Source organism: Trichosurus vulpecula, chromosome 7 (genome assembly GCF_011100635.1).
Source record: "Trichosurus vulpecula isolate mTriVul1 chromosome 7, mTriVul1.pri, whole genome shotgun sequence".
Taxonomy (NCBI): Eukaryota; Metazoa; Chordata; class Mammalia; order Diprotodontia; family Phalangeridae; genus Trichosurus; species Trichosurus vulpecula.
Genome location: NC_050579.1, coordinates 255,377,423 through 255,395,200, shown reverse-complemented (window position 1 = coordinate 255,395,200; position 17,778 = coordinate 255,377,423). Strand labels below are relative to the sequence as shown.

At 37.5% G+C, this 17,778-nt stretch overlaps 1 protein-coding gene across 1 annotated transcript in view; it reads right to left on the bottom strand.

Moving 5' to 3' along the window:
• TBCD (tubulin folding cofactor D) overlaps positions 1–17,778 on the bottom strand; it is a 497,899-nt gene that overhangs the window by 228,501 nt on the left and 251,620 nt on the right. The window contains exon 19 of the mRNA XM_036767571.1: positions 6,968–7,048. Within this exon, the coding sequence (XP_036623466.1) occupies positions 6,968–7,048 (81 nt within the window). The remainder of the gene's footprint in view (positions 1–6,967; positions 7,049–17,778) is intronic.

Here is a 17,778-nt window from a genome sequence, read left to right as displayed (position 1 = left end):
ACTACTTGAAATAATAAAGAACTTTAGCAAAGTTGCAGGATATAAAATAAACCTACATAAATCCTTAGCACTTCTATTTATCACTAACAAAGCCCAACAGCAAGAGGTAGAAAGAGAAATTCCATTTAAAGTTACTGTAGACATTATAAAATATTTGGGAGTCTCCCTCCCGAAACAAACCCAGGTACTATATGAACACAATTACAAAACACTTTTCACACAAATAGAGTCAGATCTAAATAATTGTAACTACATCAATTGCTAGTGGGTAGGCTGAGCTAATACAATAAAAATGATAATTCTACCTAAATTAATTTACTTATTCAGTGAAATACCAAACTACGAAAAAATTATAGAGCTAGAAAAAATAATAACAAAATTTATCTGGTAGAATAAAAGGTCCAGAATATCAAGGGAATTAATGAAAAGAAATGCTAGGGAAGGAGGCCTCATTTCTAAACTATATAGAGAACTGAGTCAAATTTACAAAAATGCAAGTCATTCCCCAATTGAGCTCATTGTGTTAAATGGCTAACTACTGAGGGTAAACCAATTGGCAAGAGCATATGAACTATAGTTTTAGGAGTGTGCATACACAAAGTATTTTGACCTTAATTGTCCTTTTAAGAACCCAGTCACCTAGGGTGAGATGGTGAAATGGAGAAGGAAAGAGGCACTGGGGGAGTACTATAGTGTGGGAGATCATCCCAGATACATCTAGGATGCCGCCCTGCATTTGCAGAGGCCTTCTAGAGAGATTTCCTGTTTGGGATTATCCTTCTTCGATGCCTTAGGACTATAGAGATGCACTAGTAAAATTAGTAATTTAGTTCCTTTTATTTTGTTTTCAGACTATAAATCCAGTTTATTTTCCAATGTGCTTCCTTTACAAGTCAGACCAATTCCTTTGAGATACTCTTTGTATGGAAGAAACCTGAAGTACTGATATCAGTAATATCAGTAATAATTCTATTTTCAGTATGAATATAGAAACTGAGGTAAAAAATATACATGTTGCATCCTTAGAATACTGATCCTTATAATCCTAATGCACCTAGAACCACACATGAGTGCCTCATGACTTTAGTGACAAGTATATTAAGAGTATCTTGCAGAAAAGGACAAAACTCTGTTCGTTTACATAAATTACCTGAAAATGTTGGCTTTTCTAAAATTCTTAGCAGAATAGCTGTTCTAGAAAGTAATTGAAAATGAATTATAAGGGCTTCCATCTAGGCATGAGAGGATACTGTGTAGAGATAGTATTATCCACATTTGGATATATTAGGACTCCACACAAAAGTGACAACTGAGAATGTGAAATGCATTACTATACTAGATAGTGGATCATAAGTAACCATTGTGTAGTAGTATTTCTATAAAAACTATCTGAGGAAAATTCCAATGCAGTCTATGAAAAGGCTAGGACTATAAAAACTTCATGACAAGAGCCACTACATATAGATGGGTAGTTATCCTTGTAGCCAGATGAAACCAAGTGAAGGATATATATTTCACCATGTCATAAAAATCATGCATGGTTAATGTGAAAACAGTATTGACATGTACACTGGAATGTGATATATGTTGATATATATTACTGTTATATACTTCTGTGATGTAGAGACTAATATGTAAAGTTATACATATGCTACATTTCTACACTTGCCTGATACCTTTAGCTACTGTATACAATTCTCTCATGTATACTATTGTGTACTGCATGATATTTGTATTTTGTTTTTATATATGCATGCTTATCTTGAATAAACTGAACATTACTATGCTAGCAAATTAATTGTATGAAATATGAAGAATGCTAGCAGGTACCTTCACAGACATCTTGGTGTTATCACAAGTTAATTACAAGAATTATATGCAAGGGTAAAGGCTAAAGCCCATTTGAAACTTTTATCTTTTTCAGACATTGAATGATGACACTGAGCTACACAAATCTTACAGAAAGTGCAAAACTTAGAATATTCCTTTTATGGTTTATAAAGGGGACTAAACATTGAGCGGTTCATGCTGTAAGTGACCTATCTGCAAATTGCAAAAATGTATGCCACTTTCAGACTTTGGCCAGTATAAAGATGTGATAACACTTCTTTTTTTTTCCTTTTGGAAACGAGTTTCTTAATTAACTTTAGAGGACTGTAGGTCCTTGACCACTGGGTGAAAGCAACTGACCACATATATGAAATGTCAAATGACTGGCTGAGAAGACTTAGTTACATCCCTTCAGCAAATATTTTAATTTTATTTTAAATAAGCTAGCCAGCTCTAGAGTGAACCATACCATGGCCTCTGGTAGTTGGGAGAATACCTATCTATTGAGAAAAGATAGTTTTTGAGGACTTGGCCTTCACCTTTACTCCTGTGCCTCTTCAACAAAGGAGCAAAGGGGAAAGGGGATTTCTTTTCCCTTGCCCTTTGGCAAGGGTATCTTGTAACAGATAGTTTAACTATAGAAAGGAACAGGTCTAGGGAATCCAGCGGAATGGCCTTTCCAGAAGAGTTGCTGTGCCCAGAAGAACAGTGTGAGAAAGTGTTTTGGTAAACAAAATGGCCTTTTAGCACTCAGTTCAACCAAGTGCCCTTGAAGAGTTTGGCCTTTGTTTCCTTGATTAGATTTAGGAGTCCATGGTGACCTCCTTGCCTCAGGGGAGGGCCTAGTTTATACATGAGTCTGACTGACATGTTTGGGACATCAGAGGCTTAAAAGCCTCTGGCATGGTCTAAAGACCATGTGGGTTTAAGTCACCTCTTTGTGAGGATTCTAGGTCACGTGGGTGAGTCCCTGTGATGATTCTAGATCACGTGGGTGAGTCACATCTGTGACTCACCCTTGACCCTGAAAAAGATATAAAACCAGGGGTTGGCTTTCTCTTTTTCGGAGCTCTTACCCACAGCAGTGGTGGCGCGCATGACTCTGAGCCAGCCCTTGTTATGAGATCCTGGGCTGAACCTAGATGTTGGTGACTATGAGTTGTATTTGGTCTGTCTGTAAATGTTTGCAATTTGTTCGTATTTGCTCCAAAGTTCAGGGTGCTGGCTTTTTCCCCCTGAACTAAGTGAATGGTATTTGTATGCTGAATTAAAGTAAGCTTGTCAACCCCTTAACGTTGCTTTTCTTACTAAAGCAGATCAAAAGAACCTGTGCTTTTGCAGCGTGATGGTAGTATGCTTGTTGTTGGGCTTGTGATGGTCTTTCACCCCCATAGCAGCTGCTAGCCAGAAGAAACAGAAAGGCACTCGGGCTTTTCACACTGGAGACTAGAGTTCCTTTGTTCACACGTATTCCCTATGTTTGTGCCTCTGTACTACGTGAGTGTCCTCTCTTCCAGCTAATGTGATATGTATTTCTGGAAACTCCACATTTATGAAGAAAATGTTTTGTTACTATTGTTCATACTATGCATTTCAGTAAATGCCCCAGCTTTGAGCTCATTGTGTCAAATGGCTAACTACTGAAACTCAACCTATTGGTATGGCTCATAGGTGCAAATGACATAAACAGTTTTAGACGTGGTCACTAAGTGGATTTCTTCTGTCTATACTAACTGGCTACAAAGGTTTGGTTTTTCTTTTTTTTTTTTCACTGAGGGAAGGAAAAGATTTGAAAGGGAGAGCTAGTGATCTGAAGGGGAGAGAAGCTATTTGAAAGGGGGCTAGCAAGAGTGTTGCCTCCACCTCCAAAGGAAATGAAGGTCATTGAAGTATTTTAAAATGCACAGAAAAGAAGAAAGTTCAGAAGGAAATACAAACAAGCAAGAAAAAAAAGTAACTGAAAGTAACACACTGAATTTTTAAAATACAGGCAGGTAGGTGATGCAGAGTCAGGAAAACGTGCATTCAAATTCTGCCTCAGACACTTAACTAGTTGTGTGACTCTGGGCAAATCATTTAAAATCTGTCTGCTCTAGTGTCCTCATCTGCAAAATGAGAATAATCCTAGCAACTATTACCCAGGGTTATTGTAACGATTTAAATGAGATTTTTAAAGCACTTAGCAAGCCTGAAAATGCTATACAAAGGCTAGTTATTATTACAATTGTTATTGTTGTTATACAACTTTTATAAAAAGTAAGCCATAAGAGATATTCATGATTTCACATATACTTCTCTTTTTCTGCTCTGCTTTATATATACAAATGTTCTTTTTTGGAGTGTTTGTAAAATTCAGAATTTTTTTAAGGAGAGAAAAGGGAGTGGAAAAAGACAGGGAATTAGTAGTTACAAAGAAAGGGCATAGCTTCATCAAAAACTGGTCAAGCCAAATCTCTTTCCTTTTTGCGACAAGATTACGAAACTTGTTAGTTAAAAGAAATTTGATGGACATAGTTAACTTAGATTTTAGCAAAATTTTTGAAAAGGTTATACTATTTTTGTAGAGAAGATGAAGAGATAAGGAAGAGATATAAAATAAGCTGATAAATTCATTATAAACTTCCAGTCTCTAAGAGTATCAACATGACAAGAAGTATTAAGTGGAATACGCCAGGTATCTTTGCTTGGCCTTGTGCTATTTAACATTTCTATCAGTAATCCCTCTACAAGCAGAGACAGTATGCCCATCAAATCTTTGATGGCCCAAAGCTGAGAATACCTAACATGCTAAGTGACAAAGTGAGGATCCAAAAGAATCTCAATGTTACAATATTGAGCCATTATTCATCATAAGATAAAATTCAATAGAGATAAATGTAAAAAAATCTTGCATTTGGGCACAAAAATCAACAAGTAATAAATACAGAAAGCACAGCTAGAAAGCATTTGTTCTGAAAAAGATCTGAGGGTTTTAGTGGACAACAAGCTCATGTCTTGAGGTGCCTTAAATGGAGATTAGTCCCATTGTACTCTGCTCTCATCAAATGTCATCTGGAATATTTTATTCAGTTCTAGGGATCACAGTTTATGAAAGACATTGATTAAGTTGGAAAGTGTCCAGAGGAAGGCAATTAGCATTGTGAAGGGCCTTGAATCCATCAAGGCATATGAGGATTGGTTGAAGAGACTGGGCATGTTTACTGTAAAGAAAACTAGTTAAGGGAGTCATGACAATTGTCTTCAAGTGTTTGAAGGGCTATCATACAGAGGAGGTAAAAAACCTTGTTTTATTTGGGCCCAGAGGCAGAATCTGAAACAATAAACATATTAGGGCTTGCTATCAGGAAAAACTTCCTAATAATCAGAGCTATTCAAAAGAAGAATGAATGGCCTAGTGGAGTTCCCTCTCCTAGGAGGCAGTTAGGCAGTGGCAGGATGATCAATTAGGTATATTAAAGTGGGGGTTCCTTTTGTTTATGAGTTGGGCTAGATCAGAGGTGGGGAACATGTAGCCTCAAAAGCTACATGTGGCCCTCTAGGTCCACAAATGTGACCCTTTTACTGAATCCAAACTTCACAGGCAGTTTTGGTTTGAGTTTCCACTGGTTGGATTGAGATTCCCCTCAGGAGTCAGAGGGCCAATGACTAGAACCCCAGTTCCATTTAACCACTTAAAACTGATTAGCTTTTACAAAAGATATTTACTTTAAAAGATATTTATTTATGGTCAGAACAAATATACTAAGTCCAGGAATGGGGAACCTGTGGCCTTGAAGTCACATGTGGTGTAACCCTTTGACTGAATGCAAACTTCACAGAACAGATATCCTTAATTCAAGGCCAAAGGTTCCCCTGCCCCAGGCTAGATGGTTGCTGAGGTCACTTACAATTCTAAAATTTTGTAATTCCGTGACTCAGCCTATTATCTAGTATCACTAAAATAAACAGTTTAAGTCCTTCTAGGCCCAATCCTATAGGCTCATAGGCCTCATATGACTAGATGTTTTAGTTTCACGTTGTCAGCTAAACTTGCTTGCACTATTAGAAATGTACACAATCTCTGAAATGTAAGAAAAGAGAAGAAAACCTAGCAAGTGTTCTTCTTGAAGGTAGTACAGGGAAAAGATGATATGATAACATAACATAAATCTAATCTTGATGCAAAAATTTTTAGCTTCGGGAACACAAAAATCTAGATTTCATATTCCAATGTACATACTACTTTTTACGTACTTTCACCTCTTTATTACATCATTCATGACAGCTTAATAGGTATTTCAAAAGAACTGACCATCTCAAAAGTTGGGACACAACTACTCCTGACATCAAAAAGAACTTTCTACAAGGATGAGTAGTGACACCTGCCTGTCACCTGGGAAAGAGAACAGCCATGCAATGTGATGAAATGGCTTATTTCCTCATGGGCTTAATGGCATACTTCTCTTTACTTCCAATTTAGAAATGGTAGCAGTGACAAAACTTTCTACAGGAAATTAATTCAATCTTCTTATATTCAGTTTTAATGTCGGCAACATTAATAATCTGTTTATGTTCTGGATTATATACCTAGGATTTTCCTTTGAAGTATTAGATTTAACTACCAAAGAAATGCTGAGATACCTTATGACTGCTACTATAATTATGAAAATTGCTATTAAAACCTGCTTATCTTGTTAGGAGACAACTTGGGCAAACTATAGCTGTCATCATAGTTCTGAGTCAGGGTGGTGATATTATGTGTGTATATATACTGTCATAGGAAAGCCATGTAAGTACACTTAAAGTTAAACTGAATCTAACTTTCCACCATTATGCCTAAACAAATCCATTTATAAATTTATGACCTTGGAGACACTATATTAAGGACTCCCCAAAGGTTGTTTTTTTTTTTTTAAAAGAGAATAATTCCCTAACACAACAGGCATTTAAGAGGTCTTTGACATTCTGGGTACCTATAGCAAATATGTGTATTTTGGAAAATAAAATGGTCAGGTACTTAATTTAAAGAAACATGGATAATCCTATTTAAAACCTTTAAATAAAATTTAGTCATTATATTTGGAAAGAAAAAACAACAATAAGATTTTTTTAAAGGATGAGAACACACAATCAAACACATATTTGGAGAGAAACTTACCCATCCCAATGGTTTATCTTCATGTTGATAAGATGGTCTATCATTGGTTGAGTATACTCAGCAAAGCCAGCAATACTCACACTGAAAAATAAATCGTGTATGTATATTTATATATACATACACATATACATATATATATGCACATATTGACAAATTAACAAATTTAAATTATTATTCAGATTTTTATTTCAGCATGTTGTCACCATGTCAAAGCAGAAGTTCAATTTGGATTGTAAATCAATCAGTGTCAAATCCACAGAGGGAATGGGCTGAAAGGTCTGGTACAGTCTCAAGATCTCTAAGGATAACTAAAGTAAAAACAAATTCCTAGGGCAGCCCAAGGCTGGACTCTGCTACAGTAATTAAGGTGGGACTTTTTTACTGTTTTCTCTTTTGCAGCACTTATTTAATCAAGTGCCCTTGATGAGTCTGGCCTTTGTTGCTTTGATTAAATCTTTAGGTCTTTGATGACCTCCTTACCTCAGGGGAAAGTCTAGTTTACGTGGGTTTGAGTCACATGTTTGCGACACCAGAAGCTGTTAGGTCATGTGGGTTTGAGTCGCATGTTTGTGATGCTTTTAGGTCACGTGGGTTTGAGTCACATGTTGTGACTCCCTTTGAGCCTGAACAGGGTATATAAACTCAGAGGTTGGCGTTTTTCCCTTGGGGCTCTCACTCACAGGAAGAGTGTCCTGTGACCTGAAGAGACTCTGGGCAACTGTTGTTAAGAGCCCCCCGGGTTGTAAATCGAGATGTTGATGCTTCCCAGGTAACTATGAATTGTGATTTGAATCAGACAAGGTCTGTCTGATGATGTTTGTAATTTCTATTTGTGTTTGCTCTGAAATTCAGGGTGCTGGCGTTTCCTCCTGAACTAAGTGAGTTTATATATGTATTTTTGATTAAAGTGACATTGTTAACCCCTTAAAGTTACTTTCCTCAGCAAAGAACCTGTGCTGGCAGCTCTTGTTGCTGGCCTTGTTGGGTCTTACACCTCAGCAGCTGCTGCTAGCTAAATTGTTGCTACAGACTCTCACTTCAAGATATTATTATGAATCAAACCGCATCCTTGGGACTGACTCTGGTTTATATCTACATACCTGATCTTCAAAGTTGATATACCCTGTGCCCATGCATCCTCATCTTCATCCCAGCCAATTTCTGCCCTGCCCATTCCTGCTCTTGCTGTTCTCCCATCCAAACCAGATCACCAGAGGTCATGCTTGAGAGGAGGTAACCCACTTGGCTGTGCACTTCCTGAGACTAGGCATTTTCAACTTAACCCCAGCCACTTTCTGTCTTTTCCACCTTTCACTTCTTACTATGACCCATCTAGAGCTATCCCAATAGCTTGTACCCATTGTTGCTTTACCACATAATCTTCCTCCCCCGGCAGAAAAAAAAAATTGTTTTCTAAAGAATCTTTTCTACAGAAACAGTCTTTGGGGATATTTCTATGCCCACCATTTCCACAGAATGTGATGCATTTTGGTGCCCTTGCCACCCTCCTTGTCTCACTAGCTCCTCATTTCTGTTTGCCTCCATAGGGAATTTCCCATTAGAATCACATCAATTACAAAACCAGAGGAACCTGGAGATGTTTTTCCTGCTTCCTGAAGAACCTTAAAACCCTCTCTAAGTGGTGTGGTAGGAGAGGTGAAAATAGGAGTGAGAAAAGTGTCAGGAAATTTCTCGACTGGTTCCTAGACAGTCCAGGGAGAATCTCCGTCACCAGAATGGAACTCAAATAATGTGAGTAGCCAAACTGAAAGGGAAATAAATTTACTAATGTACCAAGAGTGGTTGCCTTTTCTTGTTAGTAGCACTCCCCTGCTAGTGTACAGGTTTGGTCTATATAGTTTTTTGGCCCTCTCAGAATACACAACCAATAAACAGCATTCTTCAGCATTGGACCAAGGGAAAGCTGATCACTGGGAGTAATGGGAGGTTCAACTGTTTAGGCCAAGGTCTCCCACTGCATCTAAGGCCATCTCCAGTAGTTCTGATCTATATCTTGCCACTGGACCCAGATGGCTCTGGAAGAGGAAGTGAGGCTGGTGACTTTACACAGCCCTCCCTCACTTAAATCCAATTCACTTACATGTCATGGCATCACCTCCCTGATGTCATGGTCCTCTACCAGAAGTAAGGATAAACAACAACAACCTCTAATTATGAAAAGTGGAATTAAATTAATATGAAAAAAGCCTCTGTGGAGAGGGCATGTTAATGGATTTCCCCAAGGTTTTACTCACCCTATGGTCACTCACTTAGTAATTTCCCAAACCATAACCTCTTTCCTTAGCCATTATTTCTGTTTTGTCATTCTCATTAGAACATAATCTCCTTAAAGGAAAGGGACAGTCTCACTTTTATATTCGTATCCCCATACTTAGCACAGCGCTTAGCATACTTTTTTTCACTTACTCATTCTATGAGATGTTACTTAAATTACCTAAATTTAGATAGGATTATCTAGATTTAGGTATGATACTTCAGAGAATCATAGGATTTAGACCTGGAGGAGACCTTATAAGTCACTGAGTCCAGCTCCCTCATTTTAAAAGACAGGGAAACTGAGGTTAAGGGAGTTAAATAACTGGCTCGAGGTCACATAGGTAGGAAGTATCTCCTACAGGATTTGAGTTGAACACTCTATCTATGGTGTTTATCTTGAACACAGAGCTATCTGGTTAAAAATAAACGTCTTCACTACCACCATGAGCAGACCAAGCTCGACCTAGATTTTTCTGAGTTATAATTTAGTCTGTTAATGCTAGTTATACTAGAAATGATTTTTCCTAAATTAATTGAATTGTATACATAATGTGGTCATTTGGAGATTTTTCAAGGCTAATTTTCCTACAAATAAAACATATAAACTTCAGATAGGGAAGAGGCCCAAACGTAGTTTTTGTTATAAACCTACATCTTACTTAAAATTAAGGGATTAGAAGGAAGAAACCTGAAGCATGTTCTGAGATCATATGTTACTAGGAAAGAACAGAAATTCAATGTGGATTATAATGTATATAGGTAGAGGGGTATCAAAGGGGAAAAGGGATCAGAAAACCCTTTTTTTTCTGAACTGGAGCAAGAACACTAATGGGAGTGAGTGATACTCACTGGCTTTCTGGTAATCCACCAAAAGTAAGGTACCCTCAACCCCAACACCCTCCTTAATAATAGAAAATGGAAGAATTCTATGTCTAAGCTGAGGGTAAAAGAGAAAAAAAAGCAAGGAATGTTAACATTCATCTCTGCACTTAATAGTTTACAAAGTAAATTCAAATATATTATCTCATCTGAACCTCACAACACCTTGATGGGTCAGAAAGGAGAATGACTGGGCTTGCCCAAAGTCATAACTGTTAGCAAATGTCAAAGCTGAGACTAGAAACAGGGTATGGTAATGGTTTTTTTTTCCTCTCTCTTATTCAGTGTTCTTTTTTTTAATTATGAAATTAAGAAGACAGTATATAAAACTGAACTATTAGTAGTTTGGTTTTTTTTAAGTGCATGTTAAGTTTAACACAATAATGAGAAAACTTCACTTCTTGACTGGGTTGGCTGCTAAATTTCCTTTGGCTGTCTTCTCCCTTTTTTAAAAAACTGTTTCACTATTTTCTTTATTTTCTGAATGACTATCATATCCAGTCACTTGCCTGATCCCATAATTATATCTGCAAACAGTCCCGTGTAATAAATAACTATAGTCACATAAAACAAATTCGTACATTGTCAGTGGCTGTAAATATATGTCTCATTGGGCACCTACAATCCATCACCTCTCAACCAAGACATGGGAAATACGCTTCCTCATGAAGCTTCTGATTTTAAGATAGGCCACAGCATTGATCAAAATTCTTAAGTATTTAAAAGCTGCTCTCCTTAACATTATTGTAGTCATTGTATATACTGTTCTCTTGGTTCTGCTCATTTTACTCTTCATAAGCTCCTACAAGTCTTCCCCAGTTTCTGTGATGTAATCTCTTTTGTCATGTCTTCCAGTACTATTATTCCATTACACTAATATACCATAATTTGTTCTGTTCTCCAATTAATGGGCATATACTTTGCTTATAATCCTTACCTTAACAAAAAGTGTTAATACAGCTAGGTGGAGCAGTAGATAAGAGGCCACAAGGAAGATGTGACATTAAATCAGACCTCAGACACCTACCAGCTGTGTGACCTTGGGCAAGTCACTTAACCCTGTTTGCCTCAATTTCCTCATCTATAAAATGAGCTGGAGAAGGAAATGGCAAACCACTGTAGTATCTTTGCCAATAAAATCCCAAATAGGATCACAAAGAGTCAGACACAACTGAAATGATTCAACAAATAATATTTTTATATACATGGGTCCCCTTTCTCTTATTTTTAATTCACAGAAGTATATGTCTACTATTAGTTAGTGCTAGAACAAAGGATATGCACAATTTTATGACTTTTGGAGTACAGCTCTGAATTGCTTTCTAGAATGGTGAAACAAATTCATAACTTCCACCAACACTGTATTAGTGTACTTGTTGGTCCATCAACCAACAAATATTTATTAAGTATCTACTATGTTCCAGGCCCTGTGTTAAGTAATGAAGATACAGTCCCTGTTCAGAAAACATTCACATTCTAATGAAAGGGAAATATGTTAAGTATCTAGTGCATAATAAAGCTAAGATGAAAAAGGAAACAATTAAATGTAAAAAAAAAAATTCTTTGCAGCCAGTTTCTCTGATAAAGCCCTTATTTACAAGATATGTACGTAACTGATACAATCTGTAAGAAAAAAAGACATTCCCTAATTGATAAATGGTCTAAGGATATGAACAGAAGAAACTGAGACTATATGTGTGTGTGTATAGATATAGATACATATCTATATCTATACACACACATACACACACATACACACACATATACATACATACATACATACATATATATATGTATATATATGTAGCCATGCAAAAAAATACACTCCAAATCAATACTAAGTAGAAAACTGCAAATTAAAACAATTATGAAGTTCCCTCTCATACCTATCAAAATGACAAAGACGACAAAAAAGAAAAACAAGTGTTAGAGAGGCTGTGGGAAAATAGGCATTTGATACATTGTTGGGTAGACTAATGACGGGACACTAACATCCTGAAAAGCAATTTGAAATTATATACAAAAAGTTATCCAAAAAAAAGCAAAGTGCCCTTTATATATAAAAATATTTATAGCAGTTCCTTTTTTAGTGGTTAAAAAAAAACTGAAAACAACATCAAATGAGGAATGGCTGAGTAACTTGTGGTGGATGAATGTGATAGAGCACTACTGTGCTATAAGAAATGAGGAAATAGATTTCAAAATAGTATGGAAAGACTTCTGTGAACTGACACAGAGCTAAATAAGGAGAACTAGAGGAATAATTTACACTATATTATCAAAACAATAAAAATGAATGATTTTGAAGGCTTCATAAATTGATGAAGAATGAAATTCACAGAACGTTGGGAAAGCAATTTATACAGTAACAATAATACTATTAAAAAAAAACAGCCTGAAAGCTGTAAGAACTATGATCAATACAATGACCATTCATGATTCCAGAGGACCAATGATGAAATGTGCTATACGTGACAGAAGTGATGAATTTAGGGTACAGAATGAGATATATGTTTGTATCTACATGTTTGTATACAAACACTGAGGTAAATTGTTTTAATTGACTACACACATTTGTCACAAAAATGTTGGGGTTTTTTCCCCAATGAGCTGAGATTGGGAGGGAAAGAAAACAGATTTGTGTTCATTTTTTTTAATTGTGAGAGGTGCTACAGATGTAAATGTTGCATGTACTTTCAGATAAGATTATCATATTATTAGTTTTGTCACAAGAGACTGCTCACAAGTAGAAGTAATCTGGAAATGTTTGTAACGTAAAAAAAAACCACATCAATAAAACTTTTAAAATATCTGGATACATACAAGACGTATACAGAGTAGATGAAAGTAATTTGAAAGGTGAAAGCATTATCAACTAAGCCGTATTTTGAAAGAAGCCAAGAAAACTAAGGCAGAGATAAGAAGAGAGAATTCCAGGCATGGAGGACATCCAGTAAAAAGGCATGGTGATGGGAAATAGGGAGCTGTGTTCCAGGAACTGCAAGTAGGTCAATGTATTTGGCCCATCCAGAGTCCACGAGGGAGCCATAAAAGTTAAGACAGAGACAAATTATCAAGAACTTTAAATTTTAAATGGAGGGGTTTATATTTTATCCTGAAGGTAATAGGGAGCTGCTGGAGCTCCTTGAAAAGAGAATTGACATCCTAAGTAAAGACAACTTGAGTAAGAAAGATTAGTTGAAAGGCTAGTCCAGAGAAGAGGTAAATGAGTGAATAAATTAGGGTTGGCTAAATTAGTGGGGAAAAGAGGAAACGTACAAGAGATGGGAAGGTAGAAACTCTAAGACTAGACAATGAATTGGATATACATGTAGAGTGAATGAAAGCAAGCAGTAAAGGATGTTTGTCCTGGGTACCTGGATAGATCATGCTACCCTCAGCTGAAACACCTACAGAATATACAGTCTGCTATTTCCAAGAGGCAAATAGATGAGGCATGAATATACCTCAAGGGAAAGCTAGACATAAAGATTTGGGAATATCTGCATACAAATGATTGAACCCATGAGAGCAGTTAAAATCACCAAGTAAAATAGTATAAAGCAAAAAGAAGGGATCACAGGACAGACCATTGTGGTTCTGCAATGAGAAGGTACGATATGGATGAAGAACAAGTAAAAGAGACTGAAGAGTGAAACAGAAGAACCAAGAGAGAGCAGGGTCATAAAAAATTTCCAGTTTCCTTTGTTGTTATCATTGCCAAATAAATGGGGAAGAGGTAGAATCTCAAGCTTCCTTTAATTTGCATTTCTTTTATTAGTAGTAATTTGGAACATAAATATAGTTGTTGAGGGTTTAGATTTCTTCCTCTGAAAACTTCCTTTTCATATCTTTTGAAGAATGACTCTTGTTCTTATACATTATATGAATTTCCCATATATCTTAGGTATCAGAGCTTAATCGGAGAAATCTGCTAATATTTTTTCCCAAGTTCCCTTCTAAACCTTTCACCTAAACACCTGGACAATCACCTGAACCTGCTGGACATTCTCCATCTTTGCTTTTAATGAACCCTTTCAAAAGGAATATCTTTTTTCTACGACTTCAAGTATTGATTTTCATTTCAGAAAAACAGTCACCAAACTTATGGTATTTACTAGCACTTATTGACTAGGAAGTGACAAAGTCAGATCTATGAAAAGATAATTTGAGAGATTTTAAGAAAAACCCCTTAAATAGCTATGTGGAGAATAGACAACAGTTAGAGAGCCCTGAGGCAGGGAGACCAATTACTGCCACTGCAATAGTCTAATTGAGAGGTGATGAGGAAGTAAACTGAAGTGGGGGCTGTATAAGTAGGAAGAATGTTTTCAAGGTATAAAAGGTAAGATTTAGTAATAGACTGACTATGTGAGGTGAGGAAATATGAGAAGTCCAGGAAAATGCTACGGTTATGAATCTGATAGACCTAGAAGAATAGTAGTGCCACTAACAGAAATAGGGAAGTTTGGAAAAGGGGCTTGAGGGGGAAAGATAATAATTTTTTTTTTAAAGAATTGATTTTGAAATACCTCCAGGACACCTAGTTTAAGATGTCCAATAGGAAGCTGGTAATGTGGGAGTGAACCTCACAGGAAAGGCTGGGGCTGAATAAATAAATGTGTGATAATTAAGCCCATGAGAATGGAGATCACTTTAAAGGAATGTAGAAAGAAAACAAGAGGGCCTAATACAGAGCTTTAGGGAACACCCATAGTACAGTGCAGGATGGTAAGTCACAGAAAGATAGAACCAAGAGGAGAGAGTGGTCACCAGTGTCAAATGCAGCAGAAACATCAAACAGAATGAGGACAGAAAAAAGACTATACTAAACTTGTCCCCCTAAGAAAATTGGTCCTCAGCATGACCTACAGTCCTGCCACTCCTCAGTATCCTCCCATGCCACCATAATTTCACCTTCCCCTTTCCTAATCTTGACACTATAGTTAACTAATTCTACATTTACAGTCTTTTACCTTTGAATTCCTTTTCCCTTTGTTCAATTGCCATTCGTGTGTTTCAACAATCCAGCTAGCAGCTGTTGTATGGATGAAAGCCCAACAACAAGAATGCTACCAGCACGCTGCAGAAGCACAGGTTCTTTTGATTTGCTTAACTAAGGAAACTTACGTGAAGGGGTTGACAAGTTTACTTTTAATTCAGCATACAAATATCGTTCACTTAGTTCAGGGGAAAAAGCCAGCACCCTGGACTTCAGAACAAAATACAAACAAAGTACAAACATCAACAGACAGACCTTGTCTGATTCAAATCCCAATACATAGTTACCAGAGTTCAAGAAAGTCTCAGCATCCAGGTTACAAGCTGGAGGGCCCTTAGCTACAGCTGCCTGGAGTCTCCGCATCAACACCATCTCCAGCGAGAGCCCTGCGCAAATGGCTCTGTCCTCTCCTTATAGGGTTTCAGACGTCATCAAACGTCATCTGCATGACCTGAACTTAGGCTACTATGATTGGCTCTTGAGTTAGCCCCTCCTCTTAGGACCCTGGGAGGTTCACATCCACATAGGTTAGGTTAACACCTAATAGGGGTTAGAGCCTGGAGCTTAGCACTTAGTAAGACTCAAGACAGCACAGCTCTGGAGTAAGGGCCTCCCCTTAGCCAGTCCCACCTTGGGTCCCACCCCAGTCACCAATCCACACCCACATAGGTTCCACACCTAATAGGGGTTTGGGCCTGGGGCTTAGCACCTAGTAAGGCTCAATGAAATACACTGAATTACTCAAAGGAGACAAAGGCCAACTATTCAAGGGCACTTGGTTGAACTAAGTGCTAAGGAGCCCATTTTGCTTACTGACACCCGACTCCGGATTACTCCTACCATTCAACATCTCTCCCATTGCTATTCATATGCTACCAAGCAGAGCTGGAGGATGTCATACAATCATGTTAACTGGGTCTATAACAAATTGAAGTTATTAAAAATCAAGTACTCACTGCAGAAAAACAATCCTTTTCCTCTTAATGACTTGATTCTCCGCCTCACTAATCACAGTAGATAGTTCAAGCTTTCTCTTCTTTCTACATTCCTTGCACCCTTACCTCACATTTTACTGAAAACTAGAATCCATTCACTTTGCCCTTCTTCCTACTCCTATACTCTGCATCTCAAAAACCTTTGGCGCAAGAACTCATTCTCTCTGTCTTTAGTCCAGCGAATATGTGGCACTTTTCACCACAGCCAACTCTTGAAATTATTCCTTCCCATATCTTCTAGCAGACCACCCCAACAATCTTTCCATATTTCTAATATTTGATCTCCTGGCTCTTCCTACCCTAGATCTTCTAAATTCCCTATTACCTTACAAATATGCCAAGGTCTCCTCAATCCTTTAAAAAAAAAAAAGCCCTCATTTGATCCTACCATCCCCTCAAGCTATCATCTCATATCTCTCTCCTCTTTCATAGCCAAATTCTTAGGAAAAAAATGTCTACTCTCCATGACTCCACATCCTCGGCTCTCACTCACAACTCAATGTAATCAGTCTTACAGCACAATCACTCAACTGAAACTACTCTTTCCAAAGTCATCAATAATTTCTTAACTGAAATCCCACAGCCTTTTCTCAATCCTCATTCTTCCTCACCAACCTTTAGCATCCAACTCCACTTTTATAAGATATTATCTCCTCTGGATTTTCTTTGACACTATTATTGGTTTTCCTACCAATGTGACTACTCTTTTGTGTTCCTGTGCTATATATGATGATTATCCATGTCCTGCCCCATAACTGATTTGAAGAGGGTTTAAGTCGCCTCTTTGTGAAGATTTTAGGTCACATGGGTGAGTTGCATGTGTGACTCACCCTTGACCCTGAAAAAGATACAAAGCCAGGGGTTGGCTTTCCATTTTTCGGAGCTCTTACCCACAGCTGTGGTGGCACACGTGACTCTGGGCCAGCCCTTGTTATGAGCTCCCGGGCTGAACTTAGATGTTGGTAACTAGGAATTGTATTTGGTCTGTCTGTCGATGTTTGTCATTTGTTTGTACTTGCTCTGAAGTTCAGGGTGCTGGCTTTTTCCCCTGAACTAAGTGAATGGTATCTGTATGCTGAATTAAAAAAAGCTTGTTACCCCCTTAACATTGCTTTCCTTAGTAAAGCAGATCAAAAGAACCTGGACTTTGGCAGCATTCTTGTTGTTGGGCTTGTCTTTCACCCCAACAACAGCTGCTAGCCAGATTGCTGAAACAGTCTGTCACTCTGAACCAGCAGAACTTTCCAGCTTTCTGACAGTGACTAAGTCCAGCAGCAAAGTGAAACTCCAAACATGCAAGCTCAAAGGCCTATTGCTCATTACCAACACACAGGTCACAAATTTGCAAAATTCAGACCAAAGGAGCAATCATATTTTGCCCTGAATCAAACCATTTTGAGAGCACTGAAAACTTATAGGTCCCCAATCTGAGCTGTCCTAAAATAAAATAGTAGTCAGTACCCCCAAGAAAGCAAGAGCAATATTAATCCAGGCATTCCTTCCAAAAGCATACAAAGCTTACCCCTGACATGAAGTCCAAAGTGAGAAAGAATGTAAAAAAAATAAGCAAACAAAAAAAGTACACCATCATAAAGAGATATTATGGTGGCAGAGACTCTCAAGACACTCTCTAGAACAGAAGGACTTCAAAAAATCTA